This window comes from Oryzias melastigma, linkage group LG12, assembly GCF_002922805.2.
Source record: "Oryzias melastigma strain HK-1 linkage group LG12, ASM292280v2, whole genome shotgun sequence".
NCBI lineage: Eukaryota > Metazoa > Chordata > Actinopteri > Beloniformes > Adrianichthyidae > Oryzias > Oryzias melastigma.
Genome location: NC_050523.1, coordinates 17343740 through 17369675, shown reverse-complemented (window position 1 = coordinate 17369675; position 25936 = coordinate 17343740). Strand labels below are relative to the sequence as shown.

The 25936-nt window shown below is 37.6% G+C and overlaps 2 protein-coding genes across 9 annotated transcripts; one reads left to right on the top strand and one right to left on the bottom strand.

Annotated features, from left to right (window-relative positions):
- Window positions 1-445: 445 nt before the first annotated feature.
- On the bottom strand, window positions 446-17493 carry LOC112162962 (anthrax toxin receptor 2). Of its 6 annotated transcripts, none has more exons than XM_024298987.2 (17): window positions 17288-17493; window positions 12597-12668; window positions 10400-10471; window positions 10233-10314; window positions 10031-10135; window positions 9753-9821; window positions 8466-8540; window positions 8305-8365; window positions 6409-6501; window positions 5802-5871; window positions 4701-4779; window positions 2786-2881; window positions 2670-2708; window positions 2246-2341; window positions 2004-2177; window positions 1810-1890; window positions 446-606 (listed from the first exon to the last, which is right to left on the bottom strand). In XM_024298987.2, exons 2-17 carry the CDS (start codon window positions 12635-12637, stop codon window positions 568-570), a joined length of 1272 nt encoding a protein of 423 aa, XP_024154755.1. In that variant the 5' UTR covers window positions 12638-12668; window positions 17288-17493; the 3' UTR covers window positions 446-567. The 6 variants fall into 6 exon arrangements, with proteins under 6 accessions (XP_024154755.1, XP_024154757.1, XP_024154753.1 ...); XM_024298989.2 differs by lacking the exon at window positions 17288-17493 and adding an exon at window positions 15945-16701; XM_024298985.2 differs by lacking the exon at window positions 17288-17493 and adding an exon at window positions 15409-15588.
- Window positions 17494-17504: 11 nt separating this feature from the next.
- Window positions 17505-23054, top strand: LOC112162964 (progestin and adipoQ receptor family member 3). Of its 3 annotated transcripts, XM_024298992.2 has the most exons (7): window positions 17505-17737; window positions 18494-18656; window positions 19221-19376; window positions 19463-19660; window positions 19752-19842; window positions 21163-21336; window positions 21974-23054. In XM_024298992.2, exons 1-6 carry the CDS (start codon window positions 17541-17543, stop codon window positions 21303-21305), a joined length of 948 nt encoding a protein of 315 aa, XP_024154760.1. In that variant the 5' UTR covers window positions 17505-17540; the 3' UTR covers window positions 21306-21336; window positions 21974-23054. The 3 variants fall into 3 exon arrangements, with proteins under 3 accessions (XP_024154760.1, XP_024154761.1, XP_024154759.1); XM_024298993.2 differs by having other exon boundaries at window positions 19526-19660; window positions 21163-23054; XM_024298991.2 differs by having other exon boundaries at window positions 21163-23054.
- The last annotated feature ends 2882 nt before the right edge of the window (window positions 23055-25936 follow it).

The window sequence follows — 25936 nt, the reverse complement described above, 5'->3', positions numbered from 1 at the left end:
CCAGATTCTGTAAATCCTCCACACACTCGGTGATCTTCAACATTTTCCTGCAGACTGTTGTTGGGATTTGTGACTTTGTTTTTATGACTCTTCCTGTGCGTTGGTTTGAGGCCATCTAATCTCCAGCCTGTTGCTGCCTGGCTGGCTCTGTGATGATGAGCTTCCCAAAAATCAGCACAGATTGTATCAAAGTGTGGTCCAACATGCGATTGCATAAATATCAGTAGGACTTCATGTGACCTTTCAGTATCCAGCTTTGTGTGGAAACGATGCGATATTTCTGTTTGTCATTTGACTGTTTTTAATATGTTTGTGTGTTTGTGATCCAAGTAAGGATACCTGTATTGTTTATGTGAAAAGAGAAACATATTTTTTTCCTTTCAAATAAAAACAAAAAACTAAAATGTTTGAGTCTTTATGAGGATGAAAAACTGAACACCACAGATTCAAACCACCACCAGTGGAGCTGTTTATTTAGAAAACGCATGACTTTATCTTGTACAGAAAGCACTGGTTGATCATCTAAAGGCGTAAGTAGAAATATGAATGAATCTCGGAGCTTGCAGCTCAGCGAGTCCGAACTCGGGTGAAGTTCACACAGCGACCCTGCAGTGAGAAAAAAACAAACAAGATAGTTTGGAAGAAAGTTCACATCCTCCTGGACAGGCCTGGTATGACCCATGGCGCTCATACAGACCCCAGTTTGAATATTGAGCTTCAATGATTTATAAACATGAAATTTTAGTCCCTATTTTCATTTCTTTATGAGCAAAACTAAAAATTCCATTTAGGTTTTACTAAACTACATGTCAGTAAATGTAGCTGATGTGATTGATTCACTCTACAAGGATCTGCAACCTTTCTACACTTAAAGAACCGCTCAGTCCTGTTTAAGAGAGTTTTCGTTTCACCCTTTAGAAAAATTAAACCTCTTTTGTTACTTTATTTTATGATTTAAAAAACTGTTGCTTTCTTAATATTAAAAATTATGTTAACATAAAAAAAGTGTTTTATTCTAATTCTAATTTATTTTTTCCTTTTGACAAAGAAACCTTTACAAGTTTATATAAAAATAATGTACTCTGTGTTACAGCTGGTGCAACAAATGAACTTAAAGGAAAACGGTTAAACAATCCTAGCTATTTTTTGTTACATGCGAGTCTACTTTAGTAAATAAGAAAAACATGTCTTGTTTCCTAGGACCTAGTTTCTCCAGAGCGACAGGAGTTGTGACCTCTGTGTTAGTGGGCGGGACTGTTGGAGGAGCAACCACGCCCCCCCTTTTTCCCTCTCTGTTGTAGGGAGTGGTGCATTCTCTACATCACAAATCCACCCTTTTTCAAACATATTTTTTATTCACAACGATTTGAATAAATAAACCCCCAGAAATGCAATTTCAAGCTTAATTTTCTTTGAATTTGTCCTTCATTATCAGAAAATGCCACAACGACATGTTAAAAACACCAAAAACACAATTTACATCAAAGTGGATCTTTAAATGAGCATCTTAGCCATAAATTCATCAATCTAAAAGACTAAATTTAAGTCAGAGCTCAGTAAATGACTTTTTAAAAAATACTATCATTTTCTTTTATTCATCTAAAAAGCCACGATTTAGGGTAAAAGAACCACACGAGGCTCTGGAGCCTCATGCTTTTTTAGCAAAGGGTAATTTTGCTAATAATCTTTTATTGTTAAGAAGATAAGCTGGAGCTCAAAGTGTTTTTTTTCAGGCTTTTTTTAGAAAATCTGATTAATACAAGTTGGATTTTTGCCTTCTAAGAAGGAAAAACACGAGGGCGTTCGTACCTTGTCCTGAGGCGAAGGCCTCATGATGGCTACCCTGCCGTACTGCCTCCTCAGTGGAGCCAGCAGGGCGTCGACACGCCCCTGAGAAAAGAGGGCGGGGTCTAAAGTTAGGCTCATGTTTGTCCTCTTCAAACAGAACATCTCCCTTCATCACCACAGGGCTTTCAAAAATCCCAAAACAGCAGGTGTCTCACCTTGATTGGAGTGTACCACTTTGACTGGGGTGGGGGAGCGCGGGCCGCAGTTCCTTTAGGAGGAAGCTGAGAAATCCCGGACTCCTCCTCTTCCTCTGTGATGATGATGGAAGCGTTTTTGGCTCTCTCCAGTCGAGATCCCTCTTTGGTGGAGCCTCTCTGCCCCCAGTTCACCTGCATGGAAGAAACCATCAGTAACCTCCCAGACAGCGACACTATCTGCAGATCTGCGCCTCCCTCACCTTCATGGGTTTGATTCCACCAGCGCCTCTGCCTCCATAGTTAGAAGCATCCACAGCAGGCCACTTGTATTTGGGGAGTAGGTCTTCCTCTGGGTCCTTAAAGAATTAACACGCTCAGTTTTGTTTAAGGTGGAAATATAAGCCAAACAAGCAAATAAGAACAATTATAAATTACAGGTCAAGATTTTGGTTATCGCAACCATCAAGAGTGCCATTTGTAAGTTTAACACGTGACCTCCAGCATGTTTATCTTGTGAGTCAAGCTTGACAAATAAAATTAAACTAAACAGCTTCTGTCTCCCTCCCAAGCTCCACCAACGCTCCCTCTGTGTGCAATCAAATTTAGACGGTCTCTCTGCTGCTGCCAGGCTGGAAATCACACAGAGAAAGTCATGAAGGCTCACAGAGATGAACGGCTACTCACAGGAGGAGGGGGGCGGGATGGGGGTGGATCCCGAATGACCTAAGAACAATATTTAACCATTTTATAAGATCAGGAAAAAACAAAGTGAACACTGGCATTAAAAGTTCAGAACTCACCACATTGCAGCAGAGGGGCCAGAACCACCACATTAAAGCCAGAGCGAACAACAGCAGTAGAGCCAACATCAACCACAGCACCCAGGTCGCATCTGACTGCAACACAGCAGCACATCACATCACATCAAATCAAATCCAATTTTATTTGTAGAACACTTTTATGACAAAAGTGGCACAAAGTGTTTCACATAACAACATTTTCCAAGTTTTAAAAACAACACACTCACACAACATAATAAAGCAGAAAAAGAAGACTCTTATGAAGTTAAATTTGTTGATGATTCACTCCCTGTAAAAAAATGTTTTGCAGTCTTGTCTGTCTGTATCATGACATTACACACATGCAAAGCATTCTGACAGACATACTTTTTTTTTTACAAAGTACAAAACATTTTTACACACACACAAATTTATATTCACAGTTACAAAACTTTTTTACAGACAGACAATATCTTAGCAACAAACTTCATAGACACTGATGAGAAGTGAAATCGAAATCTGTCTTGATAATAAGTGGGAAAATGATATATTGGGGACCACATCAGTCCACCCTCTAACACAGGGCTGTCAAACTCAATCGCACAGGGGGCCAAAATCCAAAGCACGCCTTAGGTCACGGGCCGAACAGGATAAATATTATTGAACACTCTAATACTAACTTTTTTTAAATTTTAAAAATGTAACTTTTTAACATTTTTATAAATAAAATCTGGCAGGAATATTATTCCAGAATAAAGCAACATAAACCTTAAATAACTTTCAATATTTTACTATCTGTAAAAATATATTTTGTCAAAATGTTAAAAGTTAGAAATAACCGTAAGATAACATGCAACACATGTGACCCTGTTACCCATTTACCATTTATCACACTCCACCAGCCTGAATATGTGCCCAGTTATCATGATGTTACTATAAAGTTATATACAGTTATGCAAATACGATCATACATCATTACTAGCCTTTAGAGTCTTGAAGACTGATGCCTTAAATGCAAAACTGACTTCTGTTGTATAAGAGGGGCTTTTTTTTAAACCACACGATTAGGGGAGATTGTGAGAATACGTTTTTGAAGCTGTAGTTTTTAATGGAGTGAGTGAACGTAAATGCAGTGATGGAAAACTGTCTGCAGAGCTGAAAAATAAACTGTCAGCTCCAAGCTACAGCTAGAAAGTTCCAGAAAGTGTCATACTGAGTGTTGAGGTGCACCCTTTCCTGACAGTTAGGAGTCACAGCTTGATAGCCAAAGCAAAAAATCACAAGATATATATGTATATTCAAAGCAGCCCGTTCTTGCTTTTAAAACATCTAATTTTGTCCTGCTTTGGGCGTTTTAGCTTTTCTCTAAAGCTGGGTGGACCTCATTAGTGATCATTTTCAGGCGGACAAAGTGGTACTCCCTAGATAGCACCCTAGACTCACTGTTGAAAAATGTGTTTTTAACATATTCTTGTTGCATTTTTTTTATGATGGAAGACATATATAAAAGAATTTAAGATTAAAACTGTATTTCTAAGTACTTCTTTATTTAAATCGTGTTGGATCAGGAGCAGATAAAAACCCTGTTTGAAAAAAAAAAGGTCTCCTTGCTCTGCTCCAATTCCAATTTATCCACTTGCAGAGAAATAGATCCATCAGTGTCTTGATTTTCCTCGCCTGAGCTGACTCCTGACTAAAAACTGTACATCTGGATAGCTCCGATATTGCCCACCAATTTTGTGTTATGCTAACGTTAGCTTGGGCTTGTGAGAAGCTGTAAGCTAGCGGGAGAGAGTGTTAACAAAGGAACAAAGGAATGCTTGATTTTTTTTGCCAAAACTGCATGATTATAATTAAAAGACCACTGGAAACACTTTTACTCTAGATAAAAACATAGTTAAAAGTAATTGCATGCTTATTCCAAACTGATACTTACGCAACTAACAACACGAATGTGTGTTGGACCAGAGATGATGGTTTTACTGTCATTTCGGATGACCAGAACTTGCAGTGATCTGAAACGATCAAACACAAAGATCATCAGAAGATCCTGAAGTCTCCTCGCTCAGCTTCTATCAGATGAAACCCAGAATCAGTTCTGAGTCCCTCACGATTCTTACTAAAAATGAAGGTCACTCACATTAAGTTTCAACTTTACAGTAAAATCTTACATTCTCACAACAATTGGCTAGTCCAGTTGTGTAAAAAAGATATTGAAACCAAAACATTTATTTTATAATGTAATTTTTATTTTTCTTGGCGGGACTGATATCATTGGCTTTCGACAAAAAAATAAATAAATAATAAAATAATAATAATATATATATATTCATTTATTTAAGCACACCTATCATAAAATTCAACTTGGGTTTATGTGTAAAAAAAAACACAAATTCAATTCTTAATTAACAATTTGATCATTTAAGAATAAATTATATTTGTAAATTTCATTTTTTGAAACATCCCATTTTTTTGTTTTTGAAAATCCCTTGAAAAATTGGAAAATACAGCTATGAAACTCTGAGATGATTCATCTGTTTATGCAAACTAATGCCATTTATATTGTTCTTTCTTTTTATTATTATTTAGTTGTGTTACTTTGGGTCCTATTTTTCTGTTTTTTTTTGTTAAAACATTAAGATTCTGATATTGCTATTCTACTGCTTAGTCTCTGTGCCAATTTTGTATTTATGGGAAGTTACAGTTCTATATGTTCTGTTAATTTGGATTTCTCAAACAAACTTAGGAGTACATTTTCTTCTCTATCATGTTGCTCAAACATAACCATGAGAATGAAGACAGTTTAATGGTTAAAAAATGGGTGGAGATTTAAGATTGAAGAGCTCTAGTCAAACTTTCAGTTGTACGCCTGCTTCATCTTATGGGGAAAGTTTGTTTCAATCTTGACTTTTCTTTGAAATTCAACAAAAAGCTGAGAAACCAACTCTGTTCTCAGTTTCTCTGTGACAGTTTTTTATTTGGTTTCACAGAAACTTTGTGAATCCCCGTGTGTGTGAGTGTCCATGTCTCTACTTACTGTCCAACCTCATACAGAGTAGGAGCTGCACACAGCAGATCACCATTACTGGCCACTTTGGGCACCTCAACTGAAAGGAACAAAAACAAGCAATACATTACAAATATGACCCTCAAAAACTACATTTTACACAGCACAAAAGAAATGTTATTTGAATATTTAAATATATAAATATATTTCTTCCCTGTACAAATACAAGGAGTGAGTAAAAAACATGGATCCAAAAAAAATGAGATCAGTAGGATTCCATGAAGTCCTGTGCTTTCAGTTCATGTCCTCTGAGTGACACTGACCACAGCACAGTTTCATTCATTGATCTGTTAATAACTAACAGAGAGAATACCTCCCTATGCCCCACACAGTCCCATAATACCTCCTCTGTTCTCAGGAAGAGTCCAACAAAGAGAAACTGCTGTTTGTCTCTGCGTTACATGACTCTGACTTTCCACTCCAGCTCAGAGATCTTCCCTGAATTCTACTTTACAGATTTAACCCATGAATTCAGATATAGAAACAAGTAAATTCTGAGCTTTAGTTTCAACAACTGGAAAAAAAATCGAAATAGAAAAAAGGTGTTTGGAAGTGTGGAAGTGCAGTGTGGCATTACTGTGAGTCACGTTGTCGATGGAAAGTGAACAAAAAACGTCGATCCTCTTGGGTCTGTTGAAGCCGGTCGCCGTTAACACCACTTCAAAGGACTCTGGGGAATATTAGCACCAAAAAAAGATAATATATTTAATACATTAATAATAAATGAACTAAAAGTCTGTAAACATTTAATTGCACATACAGTTGTGCTCAAATGTTTGATACCCTTGTATGCACAAATACCACAAAATAGCTCCCTCATAATACGCCAAACAGCAGAGAAACAAGCCTCCAAACTTCTGGACCAATGTAATTTGGAGATTCAACTTTTTGGCCACAACCATAAATGCTACCTTTGGAAAGAAGTCAGCAAGTCCTATGATGAAAATAACACTATTCCTTTTGTGAAACACGGAGGCGGAGCGCTGATGGTTTGGGCATGTGTGAGCTATAAAGGCAAAGGAAACTTGGTCAAAAATGATGGCAAAATGAATGCGGCACGTTATCAGAAGAGGCTGCGCATGGGAAGCACTTGGACATTTCAACATGGCAACAATCCAGAACACAAGGCCAAGTCCACCTGTCTTTGGTTACAACAGAACAAGGTGAAGGTTCTGGAGTGGTCGTCTGTCCCCTGAGCTCAATATTAATGAATCACTCTGGGGAGATCTCAGATGCATAGTTCAAGCAAGACAGCCCAGGAATTTAAAGGAACTTGAGGTTTTCAGAAAAGAAGGATGGGCTGCTTTACTATTAGAGGAAATAAATAACATCATCCACAATGACCACATGAGACTTCCAATTGTTTTTGATGCAAAAAGAGGCAATACAAGATACAGTATTAAGGACTGGACAATGTCAACTTTTGAACAGGGTCATGTGGGAAACTTCTGTTGTCATTAGGATTTAAAAACAGTTAACACTGTTGTTTGACAATAAATGGCTAATTCCAACCACTAAATATGAGTGAAGACAACGTTTTTGTGTTCATATTCTTTGGAAAATAGCCTTGAATTTTTCCATTGTATTTGAATATAGGAGTACAACTGTCGAAAAAGCATGACATATTTTAAATGTAGGTTTAGCATGCTAGCACAGTAGCTTTGGTAAAAAGCTAACACTTACTAAACTATGATTTTGTCAAGAAAACAGCAAATAAATCAAAATATTCAGAACAAAATAAATTAAAAAAAAAAAAAAGTAAAAACCCAAGTTTATGCAGAATGAACTGAGGAGTCTGTAAAGCTGTACTTTTGTATTTTCACTAAGAGTTTGAGTTTTTGACAGTGTTAGCTATCTGTGGCTAATTTTATTAGGAAATGTATAACTGCAAAATGAGGTCTGAAAGATTATTATTGTTTGTCAGCTGACGGAAAAAAAAACAAGACTAAATAGATTTGTGATTATTAGAAAATAATTTTACCTTAAATCTAAATAATTATGACAAACATAAAATTGCATTAAGCCACATAAATATATGCACTCTAGAAGAATAAAGTAATTAAATAACTAAGAAAAAAAATTGAATTGCAGTGTGAGAAAAAAAGTCAATATTTTAGAATTTTGTCCTAAAATTGTGAGAACAAAATGTAAATCTTAAAAGAATATTGTAATCAATGTGTTGAGTTTTGCTGCGACGGACTGGCGACCTGTCCAGGGTGTACCCCGCCTTCGCCCTTCAGTGGCCGGGATAGGCTCCGGCACCCCGCGACCCCGAAAGGGAAGAAGCGGTCAAGAAGATGGATGGATGGATGGATGTTGAGTTTTGGTAACATTTTCATGAAACAAACTTTTGCTTTGTTGAATTACAGTTGCAGACAATGACACTTAATGAATTTCCCCCCAGGGGATTAATAAAGTATATTGATTGATTGATTGATTGATTGATTGATTGATTGATTGATTGATTGATTACCATTCAAACACACCACGGACGGTTCTATGATGAAACCCTCGGTGCACGACTGTTCCAGGACCTGTGGGGGAAAGATCATGTGAAGTGTGCAGCAGGAGCCATTCTTTTAGTGAATCATGCGTAACATGCGTGAACGTTTCTGGACGTTGCAGCAATCTCACCTTGTTGACGACATCTTTGAGAGGATGAACGCCAGACAAGAGTGGAAAAACCTTCTTGTTTGCAATATCAGAAAGCTGCAATTAAAAAAAAAAACACAATAAAACAAAATATCTTTTAACTTCTGTGGTAAAAACTTAAGCAGTAAGGATTTATTTCAAAGTAGGAATTTACAAGCTTGGTTTGGTAGCATTTGGGGAGGTCTAGTTTAGACCTGAGATAGAAGCTGCAGGCAGCTGGAGAAAGCTTTCATCTCTTGCTGTAATGATGGCAGTGCAGGAAGCTTGTCTGGTGTCATTTGATTAAAGGGGGATGTGATTACTTCCTGTTTATTTCCTCAGTCAAGCAGAGAGCAGGGCGACCATGGCGAACCGCAGAGACGAATGGAGCATCCAGTCTTTTATTCAAAGCTTATTTCATTTGTTAAAATGTAATAACAAAAAGAGAAAGGATGCACCAAGACACCTGGTTCCTAAAAAATTACAGCATTTTATTATTTAAATGTAAAAAACAATATTTTGTGTTGATCTTTTATTGAGACGTTAATGTCTCAGTGAAGAACCATGTGTCACAGAAGAATTAATATGGCATTTTGTACATAGTCAAGCATAGTTTAACATGAATAGTCTATGTAAATGTACGTTTTTCTGCTTCCGTGTTCCAAAAAAATCGCGTTCACACAGTTACACAAGTTTCTAAAACCATTTTTGAGCACTACATATCAATCATGCAGCTGTTCAGTGAGCAATAACATTTAACACTTGGAATTGCTAGTGATGTATGGATGGCGTCTTTTTATTTGACAGAAGTGCCAACTGTTTGAAAATTGATCACAGAGGAGAAATGAATAATTGCGGTTTGTGTCCGGTCAGAATTATATTACATCAAGTCTTTCATATATCGGAATAGAGCAGTGGAAAAAAAAAAAACTTGGAGCAAGATTCATGAGACTGTAAACCTCTTCCAACTGTAGGTGGTGGGCACGTGCTAGTAAACAGCAGAAAAAGAAGAAGCCCCTCCCTGCTTGTCCAGTGTGAACACTATGGGTTGAATGCACATTTAAGGACGCACGTTTAGGGTGTTCAAAAATGCATGTGCCATTCTGTATGTACCCTAAGGAAAAACTAGATTTTCTCTTTTTTACTTTTCTAAAATTCAAAAAGCCTTCAGGAAATGAAGACATTTGCAGCGTAATGTCATGCATTTGATGTTTTTATAAAAAATCGACAGTGAAGCATAGATGGGAACGTTGCCTTTTCACAAGGAATGAAAGGAGAAATTTTAAATACCTGTTGGTGATTAAAGTTCTTGACCCCAACACAGAAAACTTTGGCTCCAAACTGTCTGATTTTGTCCGCCTGGGAATGGAAATACCCGCATTGAAATTCTCCTGACAACAAGCAGATGTGCTCTTACAGGATTGATAATCAGATAAGTCACTCTGCAGAATTTACTAGTAATTATGGAAAAAGTGGCTTCAAGAAGAAAGTGTGACCAAAGATCAAATTTTATCTTTGCACTCTTCCACGTAATGTAGCGTTAGAGTGATTTTTCATGTGGGATTTACCTCAGCCACACTCAGTGAATAGACGTAAACTTCCAGCTCGCCATCAGTCAGAACTATAACAATACTTGTTGAAGCTGAGGTCTGATTTTTCATTTGCTCTGACACCTGACGAGACAAAATTCACACAGAAATACATTTTCCCGTCATTTCACAAGATCAGGTTGGAACAGAATAAAAATCCACAATGGGTTGAAGCTCTTACTGCTTTTAAGCCTTCATGCATGAACGTTTCACCATTGGGATGGATTTCGCTCAGCTGACTCAGACCTGCGTCTATTGTGGACCTGTGGAAACCAATTAGCCACAATCAAATTGTAACAGAAACTTTTGTCTTTGATTTATGAATGTTGGAACATTCGTGAAGCAGACCTCTCTCCAGTTAGAGGAAGAACTATATCTGCTGTAATTGAGAAGACGATGTAGGAGATCCTCATCCGAGGACTGAAACAGACAAGCAAGCAAAGACAGTGAACGTCATTGTGCTGCTTACAGTCATGGAAAGAAAATAAACCATCTCTCACTTTAAAGTTATTTAAATGTTTACATGTTTTGGTTTAAAAGAGCCTGAAATGGGTTAAGTCAAACATACATTATTAGAAGTTATATATTTTTTCCATAGTTGTTTTTTTCTTTGACATTTTTTTTGTACTTTTTTAAAAGAAACTTTGGCCAAAACAAAGAAAAGAAAAGATGTTTTAATTCACCAAAAATCACAATTCCCAGAGCCCCACCCCTTCACATCTGGTATCACTGAAAAGCTCCAAATATCCTCTGTAGATACCAAAGGAGTTTATTTGGTATTTTGCAGTGGTTGGGAGATGTTCAGGTTAAGAAATGTACTCTACAGGGGATAAATTTGCATTGCTGGTAGTCAGAAGGATTTAAAAAATATCTCCAAATATTAATTTGCAGAAGTTTTCATTTTTAAACAAGAATAAAAAGCATTATTTGATTGAATTTCAATGACTCCCCCTAAACTTTACTATGAACCATAAAAAGCCCTCATGATATTCTAATAAATGTGTGATTATGGGTTCAACATGACAATTAAGATGATGATAAACTTTTAAAATATAGATATATATTTTATTTTGTAAATTTGAGAAAAGTTTAGTCAGGACTTCTAAAACCAGCTATGAAATTCAAATAGGGAAAAAAAAGCTTACATAAACCAAATAATTATTTGACCTCAAGTAGTTTAAGAAAAACTTTTACAAAACTTTAGTTTGCCCAAAAAGCAGAGCATGTGACATTCAGTAAAGCTGAAAAAGACCATTTAAATTATATTAAGTATGTCTCCTTTGCAAGACTGACAAAAATATTATTTGTCCCGTATGTCTTAACACTTTGGTAAAGTATCTTTACAAATTCACAATGTCACTGCAAAGCATGGTAGTGGAAGTGCAGTAGTTTGGGCTTGACTAGCAGATATTTGTTGTGGACATAGACTGTATATAAGTTGTGGACAATGAACGTTTCTGTAAAGAAAACACGAGGCAAAACAAAAAATCTTAACAACAGATCTCCACCAGTTTAAAAAATGACCTGTTGATAATTTCAGAACTCAGTGAAAGCGACACTGCTTTTGACGGCTGCACGGCTCTTTTTAGAGAGCTGTGCAGCTTACAAAACCCAGAGCACCAAAGATAAGTTGTAATCAGCTCGTTAAATGGAACTAAATGCGATAGATTGATTGCATCTTCCATTCAACGCAAGTTATCTCTAAACAGCTTTTGCATTTTTGCTTTTTAAAATAAGAATGGCATGCGTGCCTTTTTTATTTTAGCATGCTGCGGTTCATCTATTGTACTTTCGTTCACATGCTCTTTATCTTCTTTGAAATGGCCCAAGACCGTTGTGATCATTAGAAAGATACAGTTTAAAAAGATTATTGACAGTAAAAGTAAAAACAAGCAAACTTTTTTTTTTTTACTTTATGCAATATTTGACTGTGGAGCAGTCTGGAGCTGCAAAACACTTCCTTGCTTTCCCTGTGATGGGAGAACTAGCAACATCTGGTGTGGTCAGTGCCACCTTCAACATCTGGCTTGGCCTTTTACATTTCAGAGACGGCTATTAAGCCTAAAGATATCCTGCACACGCTCCTCACCACGTCCCAGAGAGGTTTGGAGCAGTTGGTGGCCTTATGTGATGTCTGCAGCCCGAAATAGACACATCCTGCTATGTTCTACTCATTATTAGAGCTGAAATTTACAAACTTTGGCAAAAATATTCCTATGTATTTAAGCTAAAAGTACATGATAATACTTGCTGTAACCTTTGTCCTAACTTAGGCATGTTTTCGTTAAAATTGGGGTCATCTGGACAGCGTGCTGTTTTGTTTGTTTTTTTTTTTTCCAAGGATTTTTTTATCCTTACTGGTGTCTGCGGCAAGCATAAAAACCTGTCCACCTTAGTCCACCTTTGTCATGAGAGGGATCACACATTCATATAAGGGTGGGGTCAGCTGGACCCCATAAGAGAGCACAAAGATTAGGGGTAGATTTCCCATTTGGGATGATGCAGGGGGTATGAAAGGACAGAAATGGCTTCTTTTGGTTCCTACCTGACAAATCTGTTGGTGAGCTGCTTCACAAAGTCATACATCTCCTGCCAGTGGTCTCTCACACTTGATGATCTGTACAAACAGGTAATGTTGTGGAGGAAATGGGCATCAGATCATCTCAAATGGACCAACAAAAGCAGGTGACAAAACCATATTGAAAGTTTATGAATATTAAATAGAAAACTTGATATGACCCGATGGACAGAGATGGGAACATTTCTTAAACTGCAGTGTAACTGAACACAGCCATAGGAGAGAGGAGTGATCGGACTGTCCCAACTAAAAAAGCCCAAGCAGTAACATGTGTTCTGCAAACATAAACACAGCCAGCCCCTCACTCACCTGTCCAGAACAAAGTAAACATCAAACGCTCCGTCGCAGGAGGCTTCATCATCGCCATCCAGCTCTGTCCCACTCGCGTAAACACTCAACATAAGGAGCAGCAGCCAGCAATTCCCGACACGACCCATCATCCACGCCTCACCCAGCAGCTGCGAGCTTTTATTTTGAAAGGATTGGTAAAGGCGGAGCCCTCTCCTCCGATTGCGCCCGGCTCAAGTTCACACGCTGTGTCAGATGTGTGTCGGTCAGTAAAGTGTGGGCTGGAGAGGAAATGAGTGCGAGTCGCTTCTGCGGTCCAGAGTCAAGTCCCACCCCCGTCCGAATTACAATGACGAATACATGCACGCAACTTCTACATATATCATTCAATTTATTGCATAATCCACATAGATATTTCCAGTAATAATAGACTTTTTTTTTTTTTTTTTTTCAAAAAATGACTCTTACTTTGAAAGAATCCTGCCCTGCAATTATGTTTAGTTTAACAATAAATGAATGTTGGTAAAATTTGACTAATTCTTGTCCAAGACAAATTACTATAGTCCTACTTACAATAATAATAATAATAATAATAATAATAATAATAATAATAATAATTATTCCTTCTGAAATAAACTATTACCTTTCACTTAATGATTTCTGGCATGCTTTAAATTTTGCAAATCTTGTGTTTTTTTAGGTTTATTAAAAAATTTAGAAGACACTTCTACAATAAATGTGTCATGAAATATTTCTTTATTTTTTGTGCTTATCGTGATCAACTACATCCTTGAGAATAATTCATGTTCAGCTTATTTTTTTAAGATTTTTTATATGTAGTTGTGAGATTTTCATTTAGTAATTTTTTATCCGTGAATAAATTTGTGCATTTTTTTTTAATAAAACATCTATACTTTAACAGAGAATGTGTGATTTGCTAACATTTTCTTGAAAATTTCTGTTTAAACCTTTTTTTTAATGGATTATACAGCTGGATAAAATGTTTTTTTCTTACTGATTATGCAAGTTGTTCCTGTTAAACAGGCTGGAGATGTGTGTCATGTTCATCAGATATAGCCAGGTACATGTCATCATACATCTCCAGGCCTGTCTAAAGTTCTCCAGAGAACATCTAGGTCATCCAGAGGAGGACTGGGAGAATGTCATGAGGTCAGATCAAATCAAAATGGATCTTTGGTCAAGAACATCACTAAAAAAAAAGTTACATTCAGCAAAAATATATCATGCTGTGGTTAAACAACAAAAATATGCTCAATACTGCCTTAATGTGCAGCTATGGGACTAAGACACTGCATTTCTGTTAACGTACTAAGTCACTAGATAAAGGTGTGAAGCATGGGGGTGAAAACATCATGATTTGGGCCTGCTTTTCTACAAAGACGATAGGGCAACTGATCCATATTTAAGAAGGATGAATGGGGTCAGAATATGGTCAGATTTTGGTAAAAAAAAATAATAAAAAAAATAAATCAATTTTTGAGAACATTGAGGATTAAACATGACTGGATCCCAAACACATCATTAAGGAAACAAATTGGTGGCTACATAAAAAGCATTTCATGGTTCTAGAATGGCTTAGCCAGTCTCCAAATCTTGCAGGGTTGTTCAAATCCAGGTCTTGGGGGCCGACCTACTGGCGGTTTTCCAAAATCATACCTTATCAGCTGTTGATTACCTGGATCAGGTGTCTTTAGCCAATAAGGAGCTTCAATGGCAGGTTGGTACACCAGACATTGAGGCCTGGAATTAGACACCCCTAGTGTAGAGGTCTGTTGAAATTTTGTGTTGCTCAGCAATAACCCATAAACATCACAGCTCTTGAGAAGATCTGCATGGAGAAATGTGCCAAAATAGCAGCTACAGTGCAGACCTGCTGAAGACCAACAAATCTCCATCATTGACAACCAGGGTTACAATACAAAGAACTGAGATGAACTTTTGTTATTGACCAAATGATTATTTTCTACTCCATATTTTTAAATCAATCAAACAATGTGATTTTTCTGGATTATTTTGTCCATTCTACCTCTAACAGTTGAAGTGTATCTATGATGAAGATTAATGACCAAACTTAGCATTTTTAGGTGGGACAACTTGCAGAATCGTTGACCAACAATTACTATTTTTCTCCACTGTATGTAAACTTTTTGTCTTTTGGCAGCTACATATAGGGGTGACACAGTAAATCACCTGCCTCCATCTAATCTTATCCTACAACTAACCTTTCATCCTCATGTCATCTTTCTCGACATCTATGAACCTTCTCTTTGGTCTTCCTTTAGGCCTCTTTCATGGTAGCTCCAACCTGAGTATCCTTTTACCACCTCACTGTCTCAATGTGTCATCTCAATCTGTTTCCCATCATTTATCTCCTAAACATGCAACATGACATGTTCCTCTGAAGGATTCATTCTTTATTTTAACCATTTGCCAAAAAGACATTTTTCACCTTTTTTCCCTGTAACCTCACCGTTCCTCTGATTCACACACAGCTGACCTTTGATCCTCTCCTTTCCGGAACAAACCTCCACCTCTGCTGACGTTCCTTCATCCCTGCTCCCGCTACAATCACAATGTCATCTGCAAACATGATGATCCACAGAGATTCCTGTCTAACCTCTTCGGTCAGTCTGACCATCACCATAGCAACAAGATCCTTGCTGCAGTCTCACCTCCACCTTGAACTCCTCTGTCACACCTACAGCACATCTCACCACTGTCTTACAGCTCTCATTCATGTCCTGATCAACTCCAACATACTTCTCTGACTTCCTTATCCAAACTAAAGACTCTCTGTCTGTATTTTGTCATAGATTTCTCTGTACAAAGACACAATGTAGCTCCTTCTGAGATTCTCTGTTCTTTCTCAGAGTGTCTTCAAAACAACTGTTACCATGCATTTTGACACTCTTCCTTGGAATAAAATCATACTGTTGCTCATAAATATCCCCTTCTGACTTCAGTCTAGCTTCCGCTACATTTACCCATAATTTAATTGTGACTCACCGGCTTTATTCTCTTGTAGTTTTCTCAACTCTGGGCGTCTCCCTTATTTTTAAAAATGAACACCACACTTCTCCAAATTCCTCAGACATCCTCTAACCCTCCAAGATCTTGTTAAGCAGTCCAGTCAGAAACTCTACTGCCATCTCTCGAAAACAATTCCAGACCTCCACAAGTTTGTTCTTAGGACAAGTAGTTTTTCCGCTCTTCATCCTCATTTCATGCTTACTGGTTTTTGCTACTTCCTGGTCCACAACAGCCACCTCTTCTCCTCTGGGCTCCCTAACAAGTTCCTCATTCATCAGGTCTAAAAGTTCTCCTTCCATCTTTCCATCACACTAGCAGAACCCGTCGGCACAAATCCATCTCTGTCATTGATCATCCTAACCTGCATCCTTTCATCCCTGTTTGTCTGCCTCGCTTGTACAGATCCACCTCTCCCTCATTTGTGCCTAACTTGTCATAGAAGTCTTCATTTGTTTGGCATTTACCCCTCCACCACCTGCTTCTTCCTGTTTTATGTCTTGTCAGTCTCCCACTTTTTCTTGGCTAACTTTTTCTTCCTAAATGACTCTTGAATCTCTTTATTGCACAACCAAATATCTTTATTTCCCATATAGATGACACAGCAAATAGCTTCCTCTCAGTCTCCTTAACCTCCTGATTTCCCAAAGGTTGTTTTAACTTCTCACTAAAAGCCACAATTGTTTCTGTTTCCGTCACCCATATGTTAATTAAAGTCTGCCCCAATCACCACTCTCTAAGGGTCCTGGATCCCCCGATGCACCTTCCTCAAAAACAGCTCACATCATAATGCAACATATTTCAACACAAAATAATAGGTCCTGCATTTGGAATTAACTTAAGGCCTGAGTGTATTTATTTATTTATTGTAATAATAGGAAGAATCAATTGCATCAAATACAAAATAAATAAAATTTTAAAAAGTGTGATAGATATCGTAAGCAATTATATATATGTTTCCATTTTTTGAATACTTTTATATTTATCAAATTTGATAATTTTCCATTTTTCCAGTTTCAAGATTTTCTCATTCGATTTGCAGTTCCCGACTCTTGCCGATAGATGGCAGCAGCTCGCCCTTTCATCGCCGTTGGCCAAATAAATAAAAGAAGAACAGGTTGAGCATCAACACAGAACTGAGACTGTCGCATGCTAATATACCCACATAATCTAAAAAATGTGACTCTTTCGGGGGCAGGGTGAACATTGGCATGTTTGCCATCCGGAAATGGATGAATTGTTGGTGGATTGACTTTGGCATTAGCATGAAGTAGCATGGTGAGCTGTTTCCGTCTGTGTTGCCGCGTGTTTTGATAACTAACCTGCTGCTCCCTGACCCGATAACAAAACCGGTCCGACTTTCAGGTCGGACCGGTTTAACCCAAGCCTAAATCTGTAGCTGGGATTCCACAGCGTCAGTGTTGCCTCTCTTCGTTTAGGTCTTCATATTCTCCGCCAGCTACAGAAACTGCAAATGCAACGCGGCCACTGATCACTAACAGCTGATCTCTCCTGTTTGCACGCAGCCTGCAGCCCCTCAGCCGTCCTCGTCAAATCAGCGGAGCCTCTATCAAGATGCGGCTGAAGATGCCACAGAAGCTGCTAAAAACTGCCCACTACATCGAGCTGGGCAGCTACCAGCACTGGCCGGTGCTGTTACCGCAACGGATCCGGCTGTACACGTACGAGCAGGCCCCCCTGTTCCTCAGAGAGAACCCCTACATCACAGACGGCTACAGGGCTCACCTGCCCTCCAAGCTCTGCCTGAAAAGGTAGGACTATTTCTCACGCTGAAAATACACATAAAGTTACATTTTAGCTCTTTATTTTTTATGAATCTGTTGAGGCTCAAGAAAAACTCTTGTATAAATAAATTAGGACTGCGATAGGTATTCAGTTACAATTAAGAGGGATTATTTGTTTACGCGGATGCCGACGCGTTCATCCGCGGACTTTGCATGAGCACTCGCATATTTTAAAATTTAGCATTTGGAAGAATCTATTAATTGTGCTTCCCAATTTATATATATATATATATATATATATATATATATATGTATGTATTTATTGCAATAAGTTGTAAATATTATTTACCAACGTTTACTCACTCAAGTATCATTCGGACACTAGCTCATTTACTCTTTTTGGTTTGTTTGGTTTTTTTTAACCCCGAAAATGACGTCACCCATTTCTAAAAGTCAAAACTAATAGATAAAAAATTTTGCACAGACTGATTATTTTTGTTAATTGTGTTCTGATGATGAAAGCCTGGATAATTAAAAAAAATCAAATGACAAACCATTCAAACGCAATGCATTGTGGTCTATATTTGCCAATATTGTGAGTATTGATTCACATCTGGGGAATTTTGGGGGGCAATGGATTTTAAAAATATAGAGTCAGACACCCCCTCCCATACATGTAAAGTGCACAGAGTACTGAGGGAATTCTGACGCAACCAAGGTGTCTCTTGGGACATGTGTGCATTGTTTTTTTCCTGGTTGACACGTCTTCTTTTTATGTTGCAGTATATTCATTCTTTCTAATGAGACGGTTAACATTTGGAGCCACCTCCTGGGTTTCCTTCTCTTCTTCTTCCTGGGGGTCAACGACCTGTCATACCTGCTGCCGGCCTCCAGAGCCAACAGGGAGGACTATGTCATCTACGCCATCGGACTGTTCTGCTTCCAGGTGCAGATGCTTCCTGGGAAGGAGGGGGTCTTCATCCTGACATCAGGGGCTTAAAAAAAAAAAAAAAACTAAACAAAGCAAAACATTTTGTTTTCTTTGCATTGCATGTTTTTGTTTTCAGCTGCAGGCCTGACTTGCTCCACCTACTCAGGTGTACGAGATTTAGGTATGACAGGTTGAGGCGGGGATTGCCATAGAAATGGAATAGATCAATATGATTGGAAACTAGCATTGTGGTTTTATATTGTGTTTTGTAGCAACTGACAATATCATTGGTGCGATTGCTGTTTTATTAGTTTTATGACTGGGCAAAGTCTTGGGTTACACCTCTGTTTTTTATGGAATCCTCTCAAAGAGTCAAAAAACAAAACAAATAAATACACGTTTTTTTTAATTGAATATAAGGATTCTTGGAGAGCTCTTTCTAAAAAAACAAAGCCAGTTTTAGCAGGAACACATGACCGAGGTGTGGCTCAGAACTGTTGTGCAGTTCTGTGCGGGTAATGTGGATCTTTCCTGCCAAAGTTGTGTTACTAAACATTGTGATGCATGGTTTTGTTCCAGGTCTGCATGCTGTGCTCAGTGGGATATCACCTGTTCTCATGTCATCGCTCAGAGAAGACCTGCATGCGCTGGCTAGCGTTGGATTACGCAGGCATTTCTGTGGGCATTCTGGGGTGTTACGTCCCCGGGATCTTCTATGCTTTCTACTGTAACGCAGTAAGTTCAACCAGTCAGAAACTAACTCATAATAAAGCATCAAGTGTTTGATTTAGTGAGACGGTTCTGGTGGGTTTGTCTTTCAGTTTTGGCGCCAGGTCTACCTGCTCACTGTGCTCTCCATGATCCTGGCCGTCTTCTGCGCTCAGGTTCACCCCAGTTACCTCAGCAACGACTGGAAGGTGATAAGGATGACAATCTTCTCCTGTGTAGCAGGAATTGGAGTCATTCCTGCATTGCACTGGGTCTGGCTCAATGGAGGGCTCACATCAGATATAGTGCAGGTCAGAACAAACAGTTTTCTGTCAACTTTAATGGATATTTGACCAGCTCCCTTAAGGTTATGGCCTTTTAATTTTTCCTCTTTTTTTGCAGCTTTTTTTCCCTCGAGTGATCGTCATGTACCTGATTGCAGGTTCTGCCTTCCTCTTCTATGTCACCAAAATCCCTGAGCGCTATTTCCCCGGTAAGATTTCCTTTTTTTCTGTCTTTCTCTCTGGAAGTTTAAAGTTAAAAAACGCAAAATAAACTGTTTAGCCTTTCAGGGAAAAAGAGGGAGCACATTGAACCTCAATTTTAAAGAGGCACTTTTATTTATAAATCTGGAAAAATGTTTAAAAACGGTATTAGCATCCTATTGGAAGTGAGTAAAATAACTTCAGGGGTGTAAAGTCTATTGTCAACTTTCATGATTTAGTTAAATCTAAAGAGCTTTTCATATGATTTTAACAAGATTTTCTAATAACTTAAAGAGAAGCAGGTTCAATTGCAGATAAAACGTAGCCTTTAATTTGCTCTTGTAAGCTTTCAAAGTGAAATTTAGAACGGATGACTGTGTGAGTTTTTCCTGCACTAATTTAGGATTACCACTAGAGGGTGCTTTTGCTCCATGTAAATTATGTGGTAGAATTTTCTGTTATTTTATTATAATTTTTTCTACCTTTAATTTTCTATATGGACCCTTCAGAATGTTCATCTGCAGAGACGGGTCAGATAATGGCCAATCAGGAATATCTCTTCAGATGTTTTTGTTTGGTCTCCGACTTGTAAAGTGTATTCTTTTTTTTGGTGCCGTTTAAGTTAAGATTTATTCCTTTTATAGTCTAATTAATGCAGATTTGTGATTTACTTAATGTGACATTTAAATTATTCCTGTAAATTCCAACATTACCCGGAGGACTGAATATTAAGATGGAATTTAATGTTGACTCCGTGCACTGAGCAAAAACGGGTGAAAAGGTGAGGACAAAATAAGGTGTTGTTCAGTCCTCCCTCCTGTCGATCAAGGAAATTAAAAACTAACAATCCAGCAGTTTAAGCTGCAATAAATCAAAATAATTAATATTTAAAGAAAAAAAACATAGCAAATATTTTTGAAACCAGGACCAACCTTTAGTGGCCATTTGAGGAACTGCAACATTCTATACTTTAAGTCAATTTCCAAACTGGAAGCTGAGAGCTTGTAATATCCCCCTTAGTAGGTGATATTCAAATGTAGGTTTTGTTTTCAGTAGGTTTTTATTTCAGTTTTGGTTTCAGTTCCAAAGCAGTTTTATCTTTTCTCACATTTTCTTCTGGTAATTTTAGAACATATTTTTGATATTTTTATCGATGATTTTCTACAACTTTAAAAAAGAAAAAGTTTGTTTTAGATCTTTCTATGTCTCCAACCTTGTGCATGTCATTGGCCTCATCATTCATTTATGAACATGAACCAGTTCAGTTTGGTTTTTTAAACATTTCCACTTGTTTTCACAAACCCCATGATCCCTTTCTTCCGGTGCAGGTCAGGTGAACTATCTTGGAGCCAGTCATCAGCTGTGGCACATCCTGGTCGTGTTCATGTTCTATTGGTGGCATCAAACCGCCGTGCACATCATGCACTTCAGGCACAGCCAGCCCTGTCCCGCCTGGAGCAGGAAGAACTAAAGCACGTTTGAAAATCCTCATGGATTCTAAAGTACGGCTCCTGGAGCTTGGTAAAGATGAGTGTATCATCTGGGCACAACCATAAGAAAAGACTTGAGATTGTAATGCAAAAGCACAGTAAAGGAAAGCTCTTGGGTGACAGTTGATCAACAATTTAAAACCATGAACTAATCCCTCTATCAATGCATGACTTTGGAAATGTTATAAATTTATCTAAAAACTAAGTTTTTAGCTGAAAACATGTTTTTTGTAAAGAAGTATTAAAATATCAGTGAATGTTCTAAAGGTGAGCCAGTTTAAACATTTTGAGGAAGTTCGCTTTAATACGGATGCTGACTTCTTTGATTTCTTTTGTTAAAAAAAAAAAACAGTTTTATTTTAAAGCTCCATCAGACGTCTTTTCAAGCCAATTGTCGATCATTTAAGCCTCGTTATTGAACAAATATTTTTTTGTCCTCAAAAGACCTCAAGCAACAGAAGGTTTGGATTTTACGTCCTGCACTTCTGCTCTTTTGTTTTTTTTTAATGAAATTCAGAGTTTTTTTTTTCTTTGAAGTCCTACTCCAGTAATCTTTTGGTGTAACCTAAAACCATTCCCAGTAGTCTTTTAATTATGATTATGCTGTTTTAGTCAAAACAAAAAAAGCGTGTCTTTTTCTCTGCTATAGTTTCTACAAAGCGCCAGGAGTTTGTCCAAAATTGGCCCCTGAGTTGTGGATGGAGCAACAGATTCCAGCTTGAAAGATTCACAACAATTTGAATAAAGAAAAACTCAGAAAGGTAATTTTAGCCTAATTTTCTATATGTCTGTTCTACAACATCAGAAAAAATAACACAAGCAGCAAAAATGTAATGAAATTCAAAGTATTTTATTTATTTTTTTCTTCCATTGTTATTCTCAAGTCTACTCAAAACCAGAATTAAAAAAAACAACCTATCAGCATCAATTGACGTCAAATTTACCAAACTTAACCAGAAATATAATAAATTATCAAAAAGCACTTAAATAAAATGAATGTTCACATTTTTTTTTCTCCTAACTGTATTTAAATGTCATGGAAATGGTAATATTGAATTGATGTTGAGTTTTGTCCTTTTACCAATCCCAGACTCTGGTCTGATCTGTTTAAACCATCTTTTTTAACGCTTGATTTCATTGTGTGAAGAGAAAACAAATTCCTGCAGGCAATAATTAGAAACATAAAATGCTTTGATTCCATTAAAAAATGTCCTTTTATACTGGAAATCTTCAGTTGCTCTTAACTTTTCAAACAGCAGAAACATTTTCACTCTGCAGCACATCTTACTCTTTAGGAATGATCCGCATGCAAACTTATAACCATGAAGTGACTTGTGAGGATTCTGCTTCTTCAATATTACCTATTATTGAGTATTAGCTGCATCTAACTACTTACAAATGCTTTTTTTTTATTTCAGGCAAATTCTGTTTCACAGTCATTTTCACTTTGTTAGTCATGACTGGAACATTAGTTGTAAATATATTTAAAAAAAGTATTTTCTTTGTGTGAATATGAATCTGCTGAAAGCACTTCCTGTTGTACACAGAAGAATTTTTATTTTTCTATAAATTGCCTGATTTTTCTTTTAGTGGTTTAATGATTGTTTCATGTTGATGTGTTTCAAATCTTTTGTGTGATCTGTAAGTTGTTCATGAGATGTTCTATTTTCAGTGCCTCTGTGGAAATATATTTTTACTCAATATGAATGAATAAAAAAAGCAGGAATGTCTCTGCAGTTTGTCTTTTTTTCCTTTTATGTTCAGTTTTAGTTAAAAGGTAATAAAGTTTAGTTTGAAGTTATAAGTGATTATTTCTTAGTATTTCACAATGAACGTTTCTGATGGCCTTTTCTGATATTAGATAAGATTAAATAAAGCCCAACGAGCGTCTTCACTTGGTGCATTCAAAATGGTAAAGAAAAAGCAGGGCAGGCTGTTTTTGGTTTCCATAAAACTATCAATGTGTTTTGTATTTTAGAATTTTTTAAAGTGCACTTAAGGTTAATGAGAGATATCTTTAGCTCGTAGATGTGTGTATGTATATATATATATTTGTTTGTGTATATGTGTACCGTATTCCCCTCTTATTCCCGGGGTGGGAGTTAGCAGCCGGATGCAACCATGAATATGGCGAAGCTGCGGACAAGGAGAACCTTCCACCCCCCCTCAACAGAAGGATGTCTGTTACCAGTCTGTATACTCATCAAAAATACTTCTGATCATGCATTTATTAAAAAAAAAAAAAAACATTTGAGAATTGCTCAACATAAAGAGCGTTTCTTTTTAAATTTAGAACAAAATCTGTACAGCAGCCACAGTGACAAACTTTATGATGCAGATGAGGAGTCTCTCTGTACCTTAAAATCAGGACTGCATGCTTCCTCCTAAATCAAATAATTAACACCTGCTCCGGATGATAATTATTCTCCGCAATTATTTTCTTTGACATATTCTGATTTTTTTTCCGTCTGCTTCTGAGTCAGCTAATGCTGTTTCTCCATGCTGGAACATGGAGGGGTTCAGCTGCACGCTGCTGTGCGGAGATCACCTCAGGAGCGCAGCACCTCCTTCAGACCCAAAACTTTATAAAAGCATCTTCAATTAAAAAGGAGTGGGTGAACACTGTACATCATTTTATCACATTCCTAAAGATCCATAGAGGCGAGCTAAGTGGATCAGCAACATTAAAAGAGCCAGGAGCTAGCAAAATAAGACTGATAGATGGGACCTTCCAGTGGTCGGATTCTGCTTGTGCAGCCATCACTTCATGTCACGTATGTTGTCGTATACAAAGCTTACTTGCTTAAGTATTTTCATTATATGCTTTAACTGTGGTTTCAGATTGATTGTAAAACCATAGTTCGTTGTATACAATTTGTGGGGTTAGCATTGTTGTGTTTAAGTTAGCAATAACGTAGCAATCAAAATGTGGACACTGACATGATTATTTTGTAGGAAGAATGAGTAATAATCCATAAAGTCCAGACTTTATTCCATATATTTTCACCTGTCTTCCCTCTCCAGAGGAGAGAAAAAGAAAAATGACAAACCAGACACGCTAGCCCAGCTAATGTCAACAAACAACACTCCGACCCTGCAGCTAGCCTGCCTGGAATATAACACTTACCCTTCCAGGGAAGATGCAGCAATTTTTTGATTGAGGATTCCACAGCTGTATGATTGATACAAACCAAGATTGAGTCAATTTATAACCCTACAGGCTTTTGTAAACTTTTAGAGTCCCCAGTTTAGGACAATGGGAAGTTTATTGTTTGGATAGCATAGATCTGGGATGTTATACAGGCCGGTAATATTTAACCTTTATGATTTTGTTAAATAAAGCTCAATGTCATGCGAATGAAAGTGAGACTCCAATGGTTTGAAAGTTTCAGCAGTGGCGTTCACGGCGGCGCTGTTCATGTTGCTGCCTAAATCGTTGACTGACTAAAGGGAGTCACATGGGGTCTGGATATCTATAACCCTCATGTTCTCCTTTACTACATATGATGCCTCCTCTCAGGGACTTTCCTGCAGCTCCAACTTCAGCATCTTTCAACAACATGGTCTTATATACTGATTTATTTCGCTCAAACAGTTTGTGTTCATCATTTCATCAATGTATGCTCTGTTTATGAATTTACAACTATCATAATAAAGCACTAATATAAGGAATATGGTCTTCACAATACACGCGGGTGTGCTCTGAAGCACACACATTTACATTTAAATTTAAGTATTGACTTTTTGTCGTAGCATGACCTTTTCAAAGTTATAAAACCGATGTTCTTATTTATATTCAAGCACTGGAAGCTCTGCTCTAATCCTATCAAACCTGTGATTATTGATGACGTCCTTAAACGAAAGTAACGAAAGACACTATTTTTTCATAATCCTCCGTTTGGAGGGCTAAATGAAGGGGAAGGGAGAAGGAGTAGCAAGATGGGAAGAACTCGGATTGGACCTTTAAGTTACATTTAACTATGTAGCCAAAAGGGGGACCAAGTCTATGTCTCCCTGTGCTGGTCCCCAGCCCGTATAAAACACAAGGTTGTGCCATAAAGGGCATCCGGTGTATATCTCTGCCAAACCAAATGTGCAAATCAGGGAAAGCTGACTCATTGTGGCAGCCAATGAAGGGACAAAATGAGAAGTGAATATTGATATTTTTCTGAAATGTATTCATTGATCAGAATCAAGCAGTGTATTATCGCAACGATCAACAGATTTTTTTTTAACCTTTCCAATCACAGCAGACACATCACACTGTGTCCTGTTTACGGTTTGCAATATCATTAAACCCACATAGACCTCTTCAATCATTGACTGTGTACGGGAACACAAACAGTTAACGAGTAAAGGATGAGACCCGGAGATTCACTGCCAAGCATTACTTTGCTGTGGATAATTATATGAATGGAGGTCTTGTTTTTCTTTCCTTTTGTGGAACGCAGCGCTGACCCAAGGCGTCATTTAGACTGTCCAGACACAGGGTCAGCATTCAGCTGTTGTTATTGGTGGTGAGCACCAACTTTATGCGTGTTATCTCATGAACTAACGAACGGTTGTGATTAAGAGTGTCAGCATTTCTGAATAAAAATGAAAAATCCAAATG